This window comes from Calliphora vicina, chromosome 2, assembly GCF_958450345.1.
Source record: "Calliphora vicina chromosome 2, idCalVici1.1, whole genome shotgun sequence".
NCBI lineage: Eukaryota > Metazoa > Arthropoda > Insecta > Diptera > Calliphoridae > Calliphora > Calliphora vicina.
The window spans coordinates 6,872,254-6,893,291 of record NC_088781.1 but is presented as its reverse complement, the minus strand read 5'-3'; the positions used below and the strand labels follow the sequence as shown (position 1 = coordinate 6,893,291).

Here is a 21,038-nt window from a genome sequence, read left to right as displayed (position 1 = left end):
TAATTTCTCAGCTCAAAGACTTTTTTGAGTGTGTTAAAGTGTCATACAAAATAATCTCAACAAAATTCTAATGAATGGATAGAACGAAGGGAGTTTGTCTTTTCTTTTCCTTTCCTCTTTTGTAACATAGCCACATACAAACCTCTTATATTAATTATTTTTTTCCTATCAAATATAGATAAAGAGAAACGAAATCTTTTACAGTCTTATAATATATTAAAGTAGTTAAAGTTAAACAACAATAAACCAAATAAAAAAAATGTTTTCGTGTTGTCGCGCAAATCCTAAAAATTCCAAAAAATCGAAAAAACTAAACGAAGATAACGCGAAAGAACAAGAAATAAGTCAGCTAAATGATGCATCGACAAAAAGTGATAATAAAAAGCTTATAATACCAACGATTACCATAGAAAATGGTAAAACCACGACAGATAATGTTTCAAATAACGAACAACAACAAAACGGTATTGACACAGTAGTAGAATGTGTCAATAAAGAAATAGATAAATTAAGTGAAAATGAAAATGTAACGACAGCTATTGCAACGGAAGCAATTGAAAAATCCCTAAAGGAAACGGAAACCGTTAATGCACAAACAACAACAACAACGACTACGACAGCGATTGAAAAAGAGGAAGCAGCATCTGTGGCCGTTATTACTAGGACAGCGGAAACAACTGGTATTGTTTTTTTTTTTTAATATTTGTATATAATTTCACAATATTTTTTATCTTTTCGTCTTTTTCTTCTAAATTGTATATGTGTACTTTAATTGAAAAATTGGCAAACATTAAGATTAGTAGTAAATGTTTTTAAAAGAAATGTTTAAGAAGATCTGTTTAAAACATACATTAGATTGCAAGGTCTTTAAATTTAATTTTATACCAGAGCATTTATATGACCTTGTAAATCTTTTAGACATTTCCACTGTAGTTTTTTTTTAATTTATGTTGTCTTGATTTGATTTTCTTTTGATCTCTTGATTCAAATTCTGTATGTAATATTTTCCAAGCAATTACCAATGCTTGTTTAACTTTGCAGTTGACGTTGACAATGTATCGCTACCAAATGATGCGGAAATTATTTGTTGTAAAATATTGACAAATTCAAATGATTGCTTACAAAACAATAGCGATGAAGTAGAAACGATAACAAATGAGGCTGTCACGCCAACACGCTCTCCTGAAACCCATACAAACGATGAAAATAATTCTAGTCAGACAAACGATAGAGCTGAATCTCCATCAACGACTACAACTCAATCTACCAGTCGATGTGAGGCAAATACAAATACTAACACATACAACAATGGAAAACCTAAATCGTGTCTTTCACGTCATAATTCAACACATACATCGATTAAGAAACGTGTCAACATTAGTGTACACACCGAGATAATTGAACCTGATCCTTTGTTATCAATTCTGGTGCCCATAACATCGTCCGTTGGCGACGATGAAGATGATGTTTTCTCTGATTCAGTGCCACCACCAAAGCGGGAAAGCATGTGTGCTCCCTATTTGGAACGTGATATTGATAATGATGATGTTGGTACCGAAACATTAGCATATGCTCATGGTTTGCCCGAATGGTTTAACGATGAACGGATTAATGATGTGTAATATAAATTATGTTTCTTTTTTTCTATGTATCCAACCCTCTCCTCTGTTTGAATATTAATTTTGATTGTGTTCTTATTTATTCTCAATGTACTACCGATTAATTTTAAATGTTTGCTAAAGACATGAATCAATTCTTGTAGTTTGCAACTCAATTCTTATAAAAATGGAAAATATTTTGTAGTAAATATTTTAATAATTTAAAATGTTTAATATCTTTATACGTAATTTATACTAAATTACATTGCTAAGAAGATATAATGCCATATCCCAGACATCCCAAGAGAGACATGAATATATTTCTAATAATTTTTGTCTAAAAAATGGCTATGAATAAACATAGACATTTCCATGTACATTTGATAAAAAAATTAACATTTTTAAAATAAAAATTTTTAATAATAGCTATGTTCAATAACTAAAAGTTGTTACTAGTTAGTAACAATTGTTACTGGAAAAGCGTTCATTAACTCAAAAACTTGCAAGTAGAGAAAAAATCAAGAGCGTATAAATTTTAGAGAGTGTTCTCTCGTTGCAAACTATTACAAGTTCTATTTTGAACTCGTTATAGTTAGCAGCTTATATTTTATATGTTTTGTGTTATTGTTTATTTAAAATTTTATTTTTGTGGTGAAAAAATGTCAAAACAAAAGAATTTTCAATAAAATTAAAGAAAATGTGAGTATTTCTACATTTTAAAAAGAATAAAATAAGAAAATTGTGTGTATAAAACAATTGCTACTGGAAAAGCGTTCATTTACTTTTTACTATTTTTGAGAATTTAAGAGAGTAATTTTGTAAATTTTGATTTTATTCTCTCGTTGCAAGTATTTACTGGGAAAGTAAATGAACAGACCTAATGTTTGTTCTATATCTGGATTACTGAGACATTAATATAGACAATATGGATAACTAATAATAGAAATTACAAAGACCTTTCCAGCGACGTATAAACGCCATAGTAATTCGGACCTACAATGGGTCAAAATCAAAAACATTTTTTTTTGGGAAAATTGACCCACAAATGGCTGAGATATAAGTAAAGAAAACATGACTACCTCGATTTTTGAATTATTTTTTATCTAAAAAGACCTTTTCAAAGACATACAATTGGGAAGTACAAAAACGAGAACAATTATTTTTTTACGCGATTTTTTTTTTCATCTCAAAATTTTTGCGCTCAATGATTTTCACAAAAATATATGCTTTCATCAAAAATTAAAACAGCATTTGTAGCTCTCTTACTTGATTACATTAGTTGTGGCAGAATTTTGATTCTGCAGTTTTTACAATAATTTGGTCGAGAGGCCGAAAATTTTATAAAATTGCAGAGGTCTAACAAACTTTCAAATTTTTCGTTCAAATGTTGGATCTTGATGAGCTTTGAAAAAATATTTCCTGAGGTCGAAAGATAATACTTTATCTGAAATAAACCCATTCTCAAAATCATTCTTGGAAATATTTGAGGAAATAGCTTTAAAAAAACGCATAAAATGTTCACGCTTTCAATAATTTGTTCTGATAAAAAAATAATTGTTTCAAGTCTTGGCTGAATTTTTCTTTACACATCTATATAAAATCATAAGATTTGTTCAAAAATCAGCAGTAATGAAGAAATGTCTTAAGATTTTCAATACTATCGACAATCTGCTAATTTTGTTCTGATAAATCTACATCAGAAAGGGCAGTTGAAATTTTTACATGTTTTTTTTATTTACTTCTTTTTCAAAATCCTCTTTATTAGTTGGTTTTTTTTTATTAATATTCAAACAAAATCTCAGACTAAATACAATTAACATGAATTTGTAGAGGTTGTATTGAACCACCGGTTACACCTGTTGGACGCGATGAGCTAGAATTAAAACGTCAACGTATTTATAAAGATTTACTATGTGCAGCACAAGCTGCCGTCAAACACAATGCACGTTTTGAACCATTATTAATAGCTAACGCCGCAGATACAACGTCAACAATAACATCAGCACAATATGAACGCGGGGGAGGTGATTATTTTATCTTTAAAATGTTTCATTCTTTATGAATGTTTTTAATTTATCATTTAATTTTCGTTTGTTTAATAATGTTTCTGATTACTTTTTTTTTATTTAGAAAAAAAAAGATTTTATTTGGATTTAATTTTGTTCCCGTTATAATTTAATATAAATTTTACTTTGTTTTATACATATATTAAAACTTAATTAGTTTAAATTAGAAATAAATTTTATGATAAAAATATATATTGTTTGAACAAACTAGTCATCATAAGATAATAGATTCGATAGACAGATAGTCAGAAATTATGACTTTAAATTTAAATACTTGTTACAGTTCAAACATTCATTCACTCGAATATGATTTGCAATTTGGGTCATTTACTTATTCATTCAAGTGTTTGGATTTTTTTTTTTATTATTTTAGTATTGAAAATGTAGTCATCACCGTTGTTGCCGTTAATTATTCACTTTAAATCTCACTTTTTATTGTTATGACTCATTTTCAATTATTTGCATGTTTTTTTTTTGCTGTAGTCACATCAAAGTTTAAATTTGTTTTTATCTTATCGGCAATTGTATTTATTTGTTATTTAATAAATTTAAACATTTTTCTCACTAACACATAATAACACAGGGTGTTTCAACATTAAATGTTTTTATAGTTTTATTGAAAATTTTGAAGACCTTTCCAACGACGTTGATAACGCCATAGAAATTTGATCCGAAAGTGAGTCAATGGTCGAAAAAAAATAATTTTTCAACAAATTTTTTTTTTTTTCAAAATTGTTTACTTCCAAAACGTTTTTCCACAAAAAACCCAACAATGGGTCAATTTCGGGCAAAATATTTTTTAACCCGAATTTGTTTACTAAATCATGTACTGTTGCGAACAAGATTAAAGCAGTACCACTAAATATTTCAACTGTTTTCACAGAGAGTGAACGTCGAATATATTGCCTACAGCCTGAACTTCCAAATAAAACAAGGTTTAGATCTGCCAGTTCACAAAATATTGCACTATTGGCTTGCTAACCAGTCGGCATCCAGAGTAGTCCAAACGAATACCACTATTTTTTTTTTTTTTTGTTTTTGAGTATAAGTCATATTGGCAACAAACAAATTGCCAGTTTATCCCACTAGCGATTTATTCTATGCGATGATAGGAATCATCATTGATTCTGTGTGACTCCGTAAATAAACTTTGGAAGACGTTGGGAAACGCCTACTTGCACAGATTACTTCGTGTACGTGAGGGGTTGTGTTCCAAATAATTTGGAAAAAAATACTTGTAGTACAATCAAAGTAACGGAGCCATTTTGCATTCTTTAATTCAATTAAATCTTGGAAATATTTCTCGTTGTAATTCCTAAGTAACTCATCCTGTAACTCATTCCTTATCAATCTTAATGCCAAACAAGTCGTGTAATCCACCTCCAAAGAAACCCCATATTTTGAAGGGCCATTTTACGACTATCTGTGAAGACAACAACCCGTTCAAGTCCATCAGCTGCAGCAGCAGATAATGCCTCACGAGTTGCAATTAATTCAGCCGATAAGGAAGAAAAACGCCTAAAAATTATTTTTTTTTTTTGTAAATAAAACTTTTTATAAAAAAATTTAAGAATAATTTTTTATTTATTTATAATTAATGTTATTATGTATTTCGCTTATTGTTCCACTCTTTAAAACAACGTTTTTTAATGTAAATTTATTTTAGAAAAATAGAATTTAAAATGTTAAGGGAATTGCAAAATTACTTGATTCCACAATTAACTCTATAATTAGACAATTTCCCTTTATTTGTATTAACAATCATTTCATTATCAAGGCTATTGTCAAAATTTGCTAAAACAAAAAAACAAAAACAGTTGTGGCCGAAACAAAAAAAAAAATACATTTCCAGAACAAATTAAATTTATTTTTAAAACAGCTTTTAGAAAAGCTTTTTTTCTCGCTCGACACTTTTAGCAACATAACATTTTAAAACTATCTACGTTATTTAGTTGAAAACAACATTTGTTGAAAATAAACGTAATATTTTTTTAGTATCTAATTCAAAATCTCATATTTTTTATAAGTTTTTAAATAAGAATCAAGTGATTGTTCGTTCTATTATCATATAAAGTAATTGTGGTGATGACACAATATCGATAACTAAAGTTTCTTTGTAAAACTTTTAACTAATCTCTTCCAATATGATTTATAATAATGTATTTCGAAAAACTTTAACTACCGGCGCATATACATAAACCTTACACACAGACACAATCATAATTAAGCCAGAATATACTAGAGTATTATTTTTTGTTTATGAATTATTTATCGGTGTTTTTTTCTTCTACTGTTTGTTGTTATTTTTGTCAACAGTATTACTACCAAAAAAAGAAATAATACAATAAAAAAAAAATGTTATAATCATGTACATTATTGTAGATGTACTTGTATTTTTACCCATAATTATTACTGGCTGTGACTGAATGACGAACAGACTGGCAAGTGCCGCAAAGCACACAGAAAAATATTTAAAAAAAATAACAATAACAATGTACAAACAACTTATATATAAAGTAAATACATTTGTACATACTTATTTATAAAATATACAATTATTATTTTTGTATTCTGTGTAAAACTATACATATACACAATAATAATGAATCAGCCGTAGCGTTAACATATTATGGACGAGATTTTTTAAATATTTTTCAACTTACAACTTTTAAAAAGTACCCACTACATACTCTTTCTTAATTAATTAAAATTATAGTGAATTTGTGTTTCAATAAACAAAAAAAAAATAATTTAATTTCAAATATATTGGCCATAGAACGTTTTGCTGGTTCTAGGGTCATTTAAAGTTAATGGGTCAAACACTTAGTTCATGTTATGGCCGTACTTTAATTATAAACGATATAAAAAACTGTCAAAATCCAGGTAAACTTAATAAAAATTAATCAACTGATTCGTGGAATTTATATTATATTTGTGTACAAATGTTGTACCCTAGACGTTTCTGTAACCAATACATAATTTAATAAAATTAATTTTTAAAAAAATTGTTTTCTTTTAACATCATCCATCTATCTCTTAATAATTTTCAATCTTTGTCTAAATATTTATGTGTTTCTTAGAAAATTTGTTTGTTTTGTGAAAAAAGTGCTGCGTTCTAATTTTGAATGAAAATTTTGTATGTGGGCGTAAGAAATTGTTACAATCGTCATTTTGTTTTATTAGGTTTTTTTTTGTTTTTCGTTTTCATGGTGGCTATTGTCCAAAATTTGAATAAGAAAGTTGAATGTGATAGGTATCCCAATAAACATTTAAATTTTCAACGTGAGATATTGATTGTAATACAATTGAAATATTGATTGTAGTATTACAATTACTACTTGATATTATTTAACAATTTTAACGATAAAATATTAATAAAAATAAAACAAAAAATAAATATATTTATATAAAATAGTGAAAAGTGAACCGTCTGCATTCAATCAAATAATACATTTATTAATTTGCTTGCTAGTTTTTACTAGCTTTGGAAAATATAAAAACAAATAGTAAACAGCATATTCAAAAATAGTAAAGCAAAGGAAGGCAAAGGAACATACTGAATATTTTTATTCTAGTAGATTTTTTCCATAAGCTGTCGTCATCTAACTTTCTCGTAGAGTAAGATTGGTTTCCAAATCTTAAATCGTAGCTGGCTTATCGATAAAGACTGTTTAAAACGCGAAAGTAGCTGCTCACCAAAATGATTTCTCAATATAGCCACTGTTGCTCGAAGTGGACAAAAAACTTTTCTCACAGAACGATGAATAATTTAGAGACGTTGTTGAGGTGTATTCCTTTCCATGATGAATTTGTCAATCCAAATTAAATAAAAATAAAATGACAGTATAAAACCAGTCACGGGTGATCTGTGAAACCCTTTACAAAGACTTCACATCCATAACATTTAGGCAAAAAAATATAGACAAATCTAAACGCGTTATTAAAATAAAAACTATGTTAATTAAATTGTAGTAGGGAATGTAAGAAAAGATAAAATCACTGTTTATTGTTGGTGTTTTGTTTAAGCTTTTATATTTTTTACTAATAAGGCTTGAGTGTCTGTAATTCTCATTCACTCTATAGTTATATTTGTATAATATCTTTAGATTTTCTAAAGCCTTTTGGGAAAAGGTTTCCTGATGATGTGGTCTAAGCAACCAGTAAAATGCGCATAAGAACTTGCTTGAATTTCCTGTGAATTTATCAATAATTGGGAATTCAGCACATGAAAACTAAAAATTGTTTTTCAAAACATAAAAAAATCATCAAAAAATATACAAATTGTAAAATAATCTTTTGGCCTGTTTTAACTTCTTCAAAGTAACAATTGAGGAGATCAGGGCAAAATTGGTGTAACCCACAATTTTTTTGGTTGCTGGTGTTACACACATTAGTCCTTACATTACCAACTATCAATACAAAAGTGGTATTCAGAAGCAGACGTAGCTGGTAAAAACGGGTTTGCATAGAGCATAATATAACAAAGTAATGTAGCAAAAGTAATGTAAGTTGAATATACCACTAAGACCGGTTAACTTATCAGAATTTTAAACAATGTTTAAAGCTTAATCAATGTTTAATTTATTTTAGATGAAAAAAATTTATTTAAACATTGATTATGCCTTAACTATGTTTAATATTTTGATAAGTTACCCGGCCTAAGTAAATAGTTTTTGCGCAGATAGCCTCAATTAACTATTTGAATTGCAGAAAAGTCAAATTTATGATGAAAGTACGCGACCCATTCAAAGTTCCAGAACTTAGATCAAACATTTTGAGGAAAATATATAATGGAAGGATTACAGAAAAGAATATAAATAATAAATAAAGAGCTTTCTTAAAATTTTAAATTTAAACAATATTTAAAAGCTAAATTTCCATACAAAGTTTGATTTTAAAATGTTTAAATTTAAAATTTGTTTATGAATACGGGGGTTAGTTAGTAGAGCACATTTAGGAAAATTTTGATTTAAGTATAATTGTGTACTGTTTCATAAAACAACAATTTAATATCCTGATGGTTATAGTTGACATTCTGTAACAGACATACAAATTGCAGTTACCCATCATATCACGTTATTTGTTTAATTGTTAATTATGAGGAGTCAACTTATCAAAACATATCTACATTTCTTAATAATTTTAATTTTAAAATACCTACAAATTTCTCTATAAAAAAAAGATAAAAATTTTGTTACTTTTTTCACACTATCCCTAAATAAATCTAATATGTTTTTATCATCCTACTATCATGGATATATTCTTCGTTTTTATTATAATTACATTATATCAGATCAGTTAGCATGTGTTGTTACATATTACCTTTATTTAATACTTTTGCAACTGCACTTTTTCTATAAACCTTGTTGATTTTATTTTTGAATTATGACTATGATTAAATGTACTACAGTAATCTATGTATTTATCGTTTTATTTTCTTTTAATAAAACCATACTAATGTTAATTTTGTTTATGTCTATAGATTGTGATCCTGATTTGAAATCTTCCGTTGCGGATAATCTTGAACATTTGGTTAATCGCCTTGAGAAACTTGTAGAACGTTTGGAACGCTCTATTAGTGCTCGTGAATTGGAAATAGCCAATCGTACATTCGATAGTGTATTGGAGAAGAAGCGTGCTAGTTTCGATTTAGAGACAACTGAGCTGCCGCCAGTGCCCGTTGAAAATTTGTCGGTATCCGAGCAAACGGTAAAGCTTAATCAGCGTATTGAACGTATTGAAGAGTCACTGGGCAAGATCAACGAACGTCATAGTCTGAGCAGTCGCAGTGATAGCTTAGTACATAATCAACACAATCAGCTGCCAAGAGACAATAGTCTGGAAGATATTCCTACTGTATTAGACGATTTTTCATCTTTACCGCCACCACCTCCACCACTAGAACTCAATATGAGCGTTTTGGGTTTTCAAGATATTATGGCCGGTCCTTTGAGCCAATATTTAGCCTTGTCGGCTAAAATTGGCGGTGATGTGGCCAAACATGCCGATTTTGTTAAAAAGGCTTTTGAGTAAGTGTACTGAATATGCATTAATTGTAGTCCTATTAAATGTATTTTGTTTTTTTTTTAGTGCCCAACTTCAGTATGTGACTTTGGCCACCCAATGTTCTCAACCCAATCAAAGCAAGCAAATGGAATTGTTGAAACCCACATCGGATCAAATTACAGCCATACAAGACTTCCGTGAAAAGAATCGTGCTTCTCAATTTTTCAATCATTTGTCAGCAATTAGTGAAAGTATCCCTGCTTTGGGTTGGGTGTGTGTGGTAAGTTTATCTATCGCCTGGATATCTATGTCAAAATAAAGTAATTAACATTTAACGGTCTTTTGCATTTTAGTCCCCTACACCTGGACCCCATGTTAAGGAAATGAATGACGCCGGTCAGTTCTATACCAACCGTGTATTGAAGGAATGGAAGGAAAAAGACACCAAACATGTGGAATGGGCCCGTGCCTGGGTACAGACTTTGACCGAATTGCAACAATACATCAAACAATATCATACCACTGGTTTAGTATGGTCTGGTAAGGGAGCTGCACCAGCAAGTGGTGCTGCCCCACCACCACCACCCATGGGTGGTTGTCCTCCTCCACCCCCACCACCAACATTCGATATGTCCAACATGAATTTGGGTGAGGGACCCGATGAACGTAGTGCTTTGTTTGCGGAAATCAATCAAGGCGAAAATATAACTAAAAGTAAGTTCTTGAAATCGTTAAAAATGTAAAAGTATTGTTCATTATTGTGTTTTGTTCTATTTTGTAGACTTGAAAAAAGTTACCGCTGATATGCAAACCCATAAAAATCCAACTTTACGCACCGGCCCCGCACCCTTCAAGACACCCACACAATTCGGTTCGACCAGCCAATCAGCAGGTCCCGTTGTTAAGGATCCAGTCTTTGCCCGCGATGGCAAGAAATGGCTTATTGAATACCAGAAAAACAACAACAGTTTGTTGGTTGATAATGCTGAAATGAACAATGTTGTCTACATGTTCAGGTGTGAAGGTTCCGTTTTGACCGTAAAGGGCAAGGTTAACAACGTTGTGTTGGACTCCTGCAAGAAGTGCTCTTTGGTGTTTGACTCCGTGGTGGCCTCAATTGAATTTGTCAATTGTCAATCGGTCCAGATGCAAGTATTGGGTTTCGTGCCCACCATTATTATTGACAAAACCGATGGTTGCCAAATGTATTTGTCCAAGGAGTCGTTGGGCGTTGAAGTTGTTAGCTCTAAATCATCGGAAATGAATGTTATGTTGCCTGAAGACAGTGGAGATTACGTATGTTAAAAGGAAATTACTTATTAAAAGGAAATTACTTATTACTTATTCTTTTTTTTACAGACTGAGTTGCCTGTGCCCGAACAATATAAGACCACTATTGCCGGCAAGACTTTAAAAACTGTCTGTGTTGACAGTCTTGGATAAGCTGTTTTAGTCGGCGGCATCCGCCTGCTTCAAACCAGCATATCTTTTTAACTTAAAACAAACAAAAAAAAAAACATCATTAACTGCAACCCCCAAATTATGAATGCCAATCAATCAAAACAAAAACATTTGCTATTTCTAACTATAATCATCATTAACAACTTAACAACAACATAAAACAATTGAGAAATTAAACCTTTTGATAAAAAAAATCTTTTAAAAATGTGTACCCTATAATAATATAAAGTAAATTTGTTCTATAAAATAAATTACAAAAAAAAAACATTTGAATTAACAATTGTTTAATATTTATTTGTATAATTATAATGTTTTGATTAACTGTTCATTTATTTTCTTTTATTTATTATACCTTTTATTTTTGTATTACACTTTCAACACTTTATTTGTATTATTAAATTTTACTTTTTTGTAACTGCTTATTTTTATAAGTTTACTAAAATAAACAAACAAATTCAAAAACAAATTTTGTGATGGAATATATTGTATGTATTAGTATATCCTGTGACGATTCTGATTAGGGTATATGCATATAAATTTCATTTGCAAAATCGGTTCATATACAAAACCAAAATCACCAAAAAATAGTTTCCAGAGTAAGTAATAACACAAACTAAATAATAAGCGATTGTTTGAATAGACGTCTTTTAAAAGCCTACAGTCTTTAATAACTTGCATGTTCAGCTACGTTTAACTAACAACTAAAAAATCGAGCTTTATAGTTAGTTTTTGACTTGAAGATTAAACATTAATCTACGAATATTGTTTTTGGGTCTTCGATTGTTTAGTTTGCTACATTAAGCGGTCTATATCGGGTGGTTAGTCTTTGCAAAAAATCCCAAAAGTACCAAACAGCGTATGAAAAAATATTTGTGTACAAAACATAAAAAATTAATCTCTCCAGTACTAATGAAGATTGAGGACTTGAAATTTTTTTATTTAAATAGATTTTAAGTTTTAACGATTTTTCGGAATTTTTCCAATTTATTTTATCGCTGTTTTGATAACAATATCTGACATTTTCTGACGTTGTGTATGGCAATACAACAAAAACATAAAAGTGGATAAATGTTATATTCAATTTATTTTTAGATTAACAAATCTTATTATTTGACTTTCGATATTCAAGTCAAAAATCCGCCCTTATATTTTAAATTATTCTGAACGTGAACGTTTAACAAATACAACGTTTAAATGATTGAATACAACTAAATATAACTAATCTTTGTATTTTTTAAAATAAACTAGTGTGCCCAATTGGTCAACAATTAAGTTTTAGGGGGCGTGAGGAATGTTTCTCTGAACAGCTAAACCGCAGAATCGTTTCTTTAGAAATTTAAAGGACATTCAGATCGCATCTGAAGAACCTATGGACCATTCATTTTGTGTATAAAAAACAAGAATTTGGTACATTTTGTTCTATAATTATCATTGATTTTAAATCAGGATAATAAGAACACACGTATCGATAATGTCCTTAAAAAAACAATACAAAATAATTACTTATGAACAACCACGAGTGTCAAGTTAAAACAACAACGAGATAGTTTTAAAACAAATCTCCTCTATAACCGTTAATACAAAAAAAAGAAACAAATCTTCATAAGTGCATTTTTAATGTTTATTTTTTTAATTTATTTATAAAATATTTAATTTATAACATATGTATTTATGCATTTTATACATATGCACATTTATTTCCCTTATCTTTACATTATTTCAAGAAATTCTTAAAGAACAACAATACTCTTCGTACGTACTAACATACACAATAATTACTGCATTTCGTGCTTTGTTGTCATTTCAAAATCTTAACATAATTAAATTTTCTTATATTCGATACGTTCTACCTTGACTTCATCACCAATTAATTGATAAACATAAGTTACAACCGTCGAACTTTGTATGTCCATCAATACGAACGATGGCACAACATTGGTATCCAAAGGATTGAATGCTCCCGTAGCTGAGCCGGGATTTATATAAAACTTATTGCCATGCTCGTAGGCCTCAAATTTATGAGTGTGTCCTGTTATTAAAATATCCACATCCAACTGGCGTTGCACTAAGGCCAATGCTTCGGGATCTCCTCTCGGCACCACCTGATGACCGTGGCACAGGCCAATGCGAAACTGACCAACAGTCACTACCTTTTGTTCGGGATACGAGAGATTGTCATCAAAGTCACCACGTACAATGTGAACATCGTTGGCCAACGTTTTCAGATAATCATGAGACTCTTTTGTGCATAAATTGCCTGTAACCAAAATATGATGAATACGTCCGGGTACCAGCAGTTTCTTAAATTTAGCTGGCAAACTACTGCAACGGTGGGGTATATGCAAATCACCCAATACTAAGACAAGCATTATGGCGAGGTGTAGGAATGTCTTTTCAAATCTTTGCAAACAAGTATTAAATATATGCCTAAATATTAGAAACGCCCAATTTTTAGCTTCTAAAATAAAAATTTATGCAAAAATTGCAATTTCCTCTGACGTTTATTTTTTCTTTTCTAATGATAAATACTAGGGTATGTTCAATGTGACTAATGTATGATATCCGATTAATTGTGTTAACACACCAAAGTGAGTGTTTGACAAAATGTAATAGATTATGTTATATGATTTATATATTTTGAATGTGAAGATTTCAAAGGTTTAAACAATATTACCAACAAAACAATTTTGTATTTTATTTTTCTCTAACTAAAATCACTGGATTTCTTATTAAGAGCTAAAACATTTTTAATCCCGCTAAACAGGTTCAAACTCGATAAAAAATTCATAAGTTGCCTTAACTGGTGTTTATTGGAATGGCAGCACTGCGGCAGCTTTATAAAATTATGGGTTTGATTTCGTAAAATTTCCATAAATTGGTTGTAACCATACTGTTTACTTAACGAAAGATTTTAGTAAAAATATTGAAAATTGTATATTTGTTTAATTCTATTGAATTTTATGTAAAAAGTAAGAAAATTCAACCACTTGTTGAATTTTGTACTTTTTATGATGAATATAATTTACTCTGGAGAATTATATTTCTATATACATATAAGCTTTCAAAGTATTTCCAATATTGTTATTAATTAAAACAACGTAAGTTGAAGTAACTAATCCGTTGAATTTATATAGACAATCTACAATAAAATTTATAAGACAATCGCTAAATTAACATTACTTTTTATCAAGAAGAAGCACAACACAAACAAACTAAAACATGGATAAGCCGGTTGTGGAAACTGAAGGTATTTTTTTATAATTTTAATTAAAAGCTGCCTAAAACTAAATATTTTCTAACATTTACAGATCTTAATAGTGTAAGTTTGTTGGTGATAGTTGTGGACACAAATCCCTCACAACGTATAGTGCGCCAGAATCCCGAAAACTTGTCACAATGTCTGGATGCCATAGTTGCGTTTGGCAATGCGCATTTGATGCAAAAGGCTCAAAATAAATTGGCGGTAATATCCTGTCATCATCATGCAACGTAAGTTTTTATTTGGATATGAATTCCAGAGATTTATGTTTATTTTTTCCAGCGATTTTCTATATCCCATGCCCGTAAAACAATTGGAAGTGCGTCAGGTGGATGGTCAATATGAGGCATTTAGTTTGGTGGAGAAAACAGTCAAACAACGTCTAAGTCACATCATAACAAATGCTCCCAAGATTAGTCAATCCACCGAAAGTCTGTTAGCTGGCAGCATGTCCATGGCTTTGTGTTATATATCAAGGGTGAGTAGATTTTATTTTCGCCAGTTTGTTTTTGTATAATTTAAGTTGTGTTGTACCTTTAGATCCAACGCAATGGTGCTGCTGGAGTAAAAATCCATTCTCGCATTTTAGTGTTGACGGGCAGCAACGAATGTGCTTCGCAATACATGACCTATATGAATGTCTTCTTTACCGCTCAAAAACTAGGCATAGTTCTTGATGTTTGCGCCCTCGACAAATCTTTGAGTTTATTGCAGCAGGGCTGCGATATTACTGGTGGTCAGTATTTACGCTTGACCCAGTTAGATGGTTTGCTACAGTATCTGTTATGGGTATTTTTACCGGATCCCCAAATGAGACAAAAATTAGTATTACCGCCGCCCACTAAAGTAGATTATAGAGCTGCCTGCTTTTGTCATCGAGAGTTAATAGATATTGGCTATGTCTGTTCCGTGTGTTTATCAAGTAAGCATTTTAGTTATGTGGTAATAATTAATTTAACATATTTTCTCTTTTTTAGTTTTCTGCAAGTTTAGTCCAATTTGTACAACCTGTCAGTAAGTATTGAACAGTTATTTAAATTAAAATGGAATGATAAACTTATATATCTTATCCAAAATCGGGCGCTAATATATTTTCCTTACTCTTTAAAAAGTAAGTGAAATATATTAGCGCCCGATACTTATCTGATTCATGTCCTTAAACTCTTTAGTAAACATAAAATATTTGTATTTTATTTATTTTTAGTACTGTTTTTAAAGTTCCTGGTCCACTGCCTACAAAACCCAAAAAGAAGAAAAAAGTCTAAAGCCTAGATTTTTTAACTTTAATTTTTATTATTAAAAAAACTAAACGACAATCTTATAAACTACAATAATTAACAAAACCATAATCTTAATAGCTCACGATTTTAATTTCATTCATTTCGTGTTATTTTACTAAAATACATGGGTCCAAAGTTGGCTGGCAAATATGGTAAAACCATTTGACCATATTTTAAACTTTTTGGATATTCAAATTTATAGATATCACTGAACAGAGATACAATGTTGCTTAAATCCTTAATAGTACATGTTAAGCCGTGTTCGTGAAATACTTTTTGCAAAGCCATATGAACAACGCCATCATTTTGTACGGGTGATAAGGAGCATGTGGAATAAACTAAACTTCCTCCAGGTTTCAATAAACGTAAACAATTCTCCAAAATACCCGCTTGCAGTTCGGGTATCCTTAATCTTTCCTTAATGCGAGTGGGCTTAAAGATATTATTGTCGTTTTCCATCAGAGAGTGGCGATCTGTGGTGCAGGGTACATCTACCAAGATCTTATCATAAGAGCCATACTCATCTAAATTACGAGCATCACATTGGTTAAGCACTAAACGTTGACCTTCCCAACGTTCCTCATAATCGAATAAATATTCTTTCATAACTTTTCGTACACGATTTACACGCGACTCCATTACATCATTACACACCAACTGCTCGGGATGTAACGTTTGTAACATTAATAAAGATTTACCACCCGGAGCAGCACATGCATCAAGTACACGTTCACCTAGTTTAACATCTAATAGCAATGGTGGCAAAACGGAAGCACCATCAAGTAAATAATGTGAAAGAACACCTGAAAATGGTAAGTTATAAGATATGTTATTTATGCAATAATAACCAATAAATATCAAACATATAGGTTAATTGATTTTCGTTTTCAATAAAAGCTAAGAAGTTTTAAAATTAACATGAGAAAATAATACATAATTCTTCTTTAAAAACTGCGTGTATTAAAGCAGAATTTTTCATATGGTATCCGATCATTGGGTGAACATTTTAATGTCTGCCCCTTAATGTCGCAACAATTTTAATTCACATTAGTTTTGCATAGAAATTATTTTGAAGCCCATTTTTAGGTTTTAATTTTTTCAGTTATAAACTTTGTATTATCCTTACCTGTTAAACATTTATTGGGTCGCCTAAATTCTGAGCAGTTACCCATTTCATACGTATATAAAGACAGGTGTTCGGGAAATATAAAATCAGTTTCAGGCTCTATGTTCAAAGGGAAATCTGCAGTCGTTTGGTAATATCTATAATGTTCTGATTCTGGTATCCAGTCTTCCATGCCCTTTATTTTTGTAGCCGGCACAAATTCGTAAAGACCGCCCGTATTAACACCAGGATCTACCATTCGTTTTTCATCGATACACACGTCATGTACCAAAACCGGATTTACACTTGGTTCATCATCTTCCGCAACGGGTTCCTTTTCATCTAAATCTCTTACATCTTTATATTCTATGTCATCGGGCAGTTGACTTTCATTGTCTGGATACAAAGACTGTATTTCTTTTTCCTTTTGTTTTCTGGTAATTGAATCCATTTTGTCGCCCAATTCGTAAATGTTTTTGTGCAAACCAAGTGTTTGTTTACCTTCTAAGCGCTCCTTGGCCAAGTTTACTAATGATTTAACATTTATAGCACCTGAAAAAAGTCATCCATATAAATAAAAGTTTCTATAACAAATTTTAAATCTTCATTTACCATCCATTTCCAAACGACTGCAAGTCTTTTCTGTATCACCAAAATTATTTACCATGGCCATATATTTGTGTTCGGTCAACATAGCTGCTCTCATATTCTTCCACCTTATACCAAATACTGAGCCATAGAAATCGTCGAAACTTTCGAGAGCTCTACCGGTATTTGTTTTTTTCCTTTGTTGTATAGACCAACGTGTCTTGCCACTTTTCCATCGCTGTTGTATTGACCAAAAATTGCGTGATTTTAACATTTTTATTAAATAATTTCTTACTATTATGTCAAGAAATTCGATTACGCTACACGTTCTTTAAAGCCGGCACTGTTTGTTTTGTTTGAACAGCTGTCGGGCGTCAGTCATATGTTTTTGTTTAATTGTAATAGACTATAGAGTACATCCCAGTTGGAAAAGTACATATATTTATATTTTCAAGTAAATTTATTTTTAGTATAAAAAATTGAAATATCTTAAATCATTAATAACTTTGTAAATACAGCGATTTTAACGAAAATAAGGTCAATCTGTGATCACTAATATTTTATACCGAAAATCGATTTTTAGTATGAAAAACTCAAATATTTTAAATCGTCCATAACTTCGTAAATACTGCGATTTTAAGGAAAATAAGGCCAATCTGTGACCACTCACATTTTATATCAAACATCGATTTTTAGTATGAAAAACTCAAATATCTTGAATCGTCCATAACTTCGTAAATACAGCGATTTTAAGGAAAATAAGGTCAATCATTTTTAAATCTTCAGAAGCAAAATAAACTGTGATCACTCATATTTTATACCAAAAATCGAGTTAGAATAACAAAAACTCAAATATCTTAAATCGTTAATAACTTTGATATTGATTTTGTAGTTTTGATAGGATTTACTACACATGTATGTAGAAAAATTTTCGTTTTACTCCTTGTGAAAAAGCAAAATACTGAAATAATTTCAATTTCGATCAGAATATAATTCTGTGACAGCTCTGAACATACACGAGTTTTTGGAATAATTTGAATGATGAATGATGTTTTGGTCTATTTGGGTTAAATCTTTTTTGTTGCATGAATCTTCCTCATTTGTTTTGAAGCTTTAAGTCTAGTTCAAAAAACATCATTACCGCAGAATTTCCGGAGATTTCGGAAATTATTGTCATCCTGTAAACTTTTATATTAAAATCTTATGAATCGATATCAGTATGTCTCAATTGTTGGTAAAGTATCGTGTATTTTACTAGTAAGAGGTGGTGTAACTTGGACCCATATTATTTAATATCAACGTTAATGACATTTTTGGAGATTTTGAGTATATTCCGTCTTGTATTCCATTTGCATATGCAGATGATTTTTTTTTTCTTTATTGTGGTGAAAGGCGATTTTTTTATGTAACGCAGCAGATGATTAATTACATTATTTCTAATATAAGTTATTGGCTTCGAAATAACGTGTTACTTCGAAAGCAAAAGCTATGATTTTTGGTTTACCTTTAGCTAGTGGTAGTTCAATTCAAATTGTTGATCATATCAAATGTAGGATTGTGTAAGACTGACATCAATTTTGGAACGTTCATTCCATATGCGAGTAGCTACTAGCTAGGATATTTAATAGTTTGCCAAATTCTCTTAAATCATTTCATACCTTTAATAGCTAAATTTTTAATTATCTTGCAAATAATGATTTTTATTAACTAATGATTTGTATAACAAAATTGATACAGTATGCAATTGAGATTTGTTTTTGTTTGGTTTTTATTTATCATTATCTTTATCTATACTATTATATTTTTTCTATCTAATATTTGCATACCCTAGTTTTTAAGGTTAGATATAAGTTTGCTAAATTTTTATTATAGCATTATTATTAAAATTGTTTTTGCAATGTAGCTTTTTTAAAAGAAGTGGAAAATCTCAGTTATAATTGTATAATAATAAATAAAAAATAAAATACCGCGATTTTCAATCAATCTGTGATCACTCGTATTTTATACCAAAAATCGATTTTTAGAATTAAAAAACTCAAATATCTTAAATCATCCATAACTTTGTAAATACAGCGATTTAAAGGAAAATAAGGTCAATCTGTGATCACTCATATTTTATACCAAAAATCGACTTTTAGTATGAAAAACTCAAATATCTTAAATCGTCCATAACTTTGTAAATACAGCGATTTAAAGGAAAATAAGGTTAATCTGTGATCACTCATATTTTATACCAAAAATCGACTTTTAGTATGAAAAACACAAATATCTTAAATCGTCCATAACTTTGTAAATACAGCGATTTAAAGAAAAATAAGGTCAATCTGTGATCACTCACATTTTATACCAAAAATCGACTTTTAGTATGAAAAGCTCAAATATCTTAAATCGTCCATAACTTTGCAAATACAGCGATTTAAAGGAAAATAAGGTCAATCTGTGATCACTCACATTTTATACCAAAAATCGACTTTTAGTATGAAAAACTCAAATATCTTAAATCGTCCATAACTTTGTAAATACAGCGATTTAAAGGAAAATAAGGTTAATCTGTGATCACTCATATTTTATACCAAAAATCGACTTTTAGTATGAAAAACACAAATATCTTAAATCGTCCATAACTTTGTAAATACAGCGATTTAAAGGAAAATAAGGTCAATCTGTGATCACTCACATTTTATACCAAAAATCGATTTATAGTTTGAAAAACTCAAATATCTTAAATCGTCCATAACTTTGTAAATACAGCGATTTAAAGGAAAATAAGGTCAATCTGTGATCACTCACATTTTATACCAAAAATCGATTTATAGTTTGAAAAACTCAAATATCTTAAATCGTCCATAACTTTGTAAATACAGCGATTTAAAGGAAAATAAGGTCAATCTGTGATCACTAATATTTTATACCGAAAATCGATTTATAGTTTGAAAAACTCAAATATCTTAAATCGTCCATAACTTTGTAAATACAGCGATTTAAAGGAAAATAAGGTCAATCTGTGATCACTCACATTTTATACCAAAAATCGATTTTTAGTATGAAAAATTCAAATATCTTAAATCGTCCATAACTTTGTAAATACAGCGATTTAAAGGAAAATAAGGTCAATCTGTGATCACTCACATTTTATACCAAAAATCGATTTATAGTATGAAAAACTCAAATATCTTAAATCGTCCATAACTTTGTAAATACAGCGATTTAAAGGAAAATAAGGTCAATCTGTGATCACTCACATTTTATACCAAAAATCGATTTTTAGTATGAAAAATTCAAATATCTTAAATCGTCCATAACTTTGTAAATACAGCGATTTAAAGGAAAATAAGGTCAATCTGTGATCACTCACATTTTATACCAAAAATCGATTTATAGTATGAAAAACTCAAATATCTTAAATCGTCCATAACTTTGTAAATACAGCGATTTAAAGGAAAATAAGGTCAATCTGTGATCACTCACATTTTATACCAAAAATCGATTTTTAGTATGAAAAATTCAAATATCTTAAATCGTCCATAACTTTGTAAATACAGCGATTTTAAGGAAAATAAGGTCAATCTGTGATCACTCACATTTTATACCAAAAATCGACTTTTAGTATGAAAAACTCAAATATCTTAAATCGTCCATAACTTTGTAAATACAGCGATTTAAAGGAAAATAAGG

The 21,038-nt window shown here is 30.0% G+C and overlaps 4 protein-coding genes across 5 annotated transcripts; 2 read left to right on the top strand and 2 right to left on the bottom strand.

The window, feature by feature from the left end:
• Positions 1–244: 244 nt before the first annotated feature.
• capt (adenylyl cyclase-associated protein 1) lies at positions 245–11,597 on the top strand. Of its 2 annotated transcripts, none has more exons than XM_065502460.1 (6): positions 245–680; positions 9,147–9,693; positions 9,755–9,950; positions 10,024–10,384; positions 10,452–10,966; positions 11,030–11,597. In XM_065502460.1, exons 1-6 carry the CDS (start codon positions 260–262, stop codon positions 11,111–11,113), a joined length of 2,124 nt encoding a protein of 707 aa, XP_065358532.1. In that variant the 5' UTR covers positions 245–259; the 3' UTR covers positions 11,114–11,597. The 2 variants fall into 2 exon arrangements, with proteins under 2 accessions (XP_065358532.1, XP_065358533.1); XM_065502461.1 differs by lacking the exon at positions 245–680 and adding an exon at positions 6,406–6,547.
• A 1,141-nt stretch (positions 11,598–12,738) lies between these two features.
• Vps29 (vacuolar protein sorting 29) lies at positions 12,739–13,670 on the bottom strand. The gene has a single exon (XM_065501444.1). It carries the CDS (start codon positions 13,498–13,500, stop codon positions 12,952–12,954), a length of 549 nt encoding a protein of 182 aa, XP_065357516.1. The 5' UTR covers positions 13,501–13,670; the 3' UTR covers positions 12,739–12,951.
• A 589-nt stretch (positions 13,671–14,259) lies between these two features.
• Tfb4 (transcription factor B4) lies at positions 14,260–15,745 on the top strand. The gene is made up of 6 exons (XM_065501165.1): positions 14,260–14,378; positions 14,440–14,620; positions 14,673–14,868; positions 14,931–15,312; positions 15,368–15,404; positions 15,595–15,745. The coding sequence occupies exons 1-6, from the start codon at positions 14,351–14,353 to the stop codon at positions 15,653–15,655; spliced, it is 885 nt and encodes a 294-aa protein (XP_065357237.1). The 5' UTR covers positions 14,260–14,350; the 3' UTR covers positions 15,656–15,745.
• On the bottom strand, positions 15,660–17,671 carry l(2)10685 (5-methylcytosine rRNA methyltransferase l(2)10685). Its single transcript, XM_065501164.1, has 3 exons — positions 17,388–17,671; positions 16,797–17,327; positions 15,660–16,473 (listed from the first exon to the last, which is right to left on the bottom strand). The coding sequence occupies exons 1-3, from the start codon at positions 17,635–17,637 to the stop codon at positions 15,764–15,766; spliced, it is 1,491 nt and encodes a 496-aa protein (XP_065357236.1). The 5' UTR covers positions 17,638–17,671; the 3' UTR covers positions 15,660–15,763.
• Positions 17,672–21,038: the final 3,367 nt, after the last annotated feature.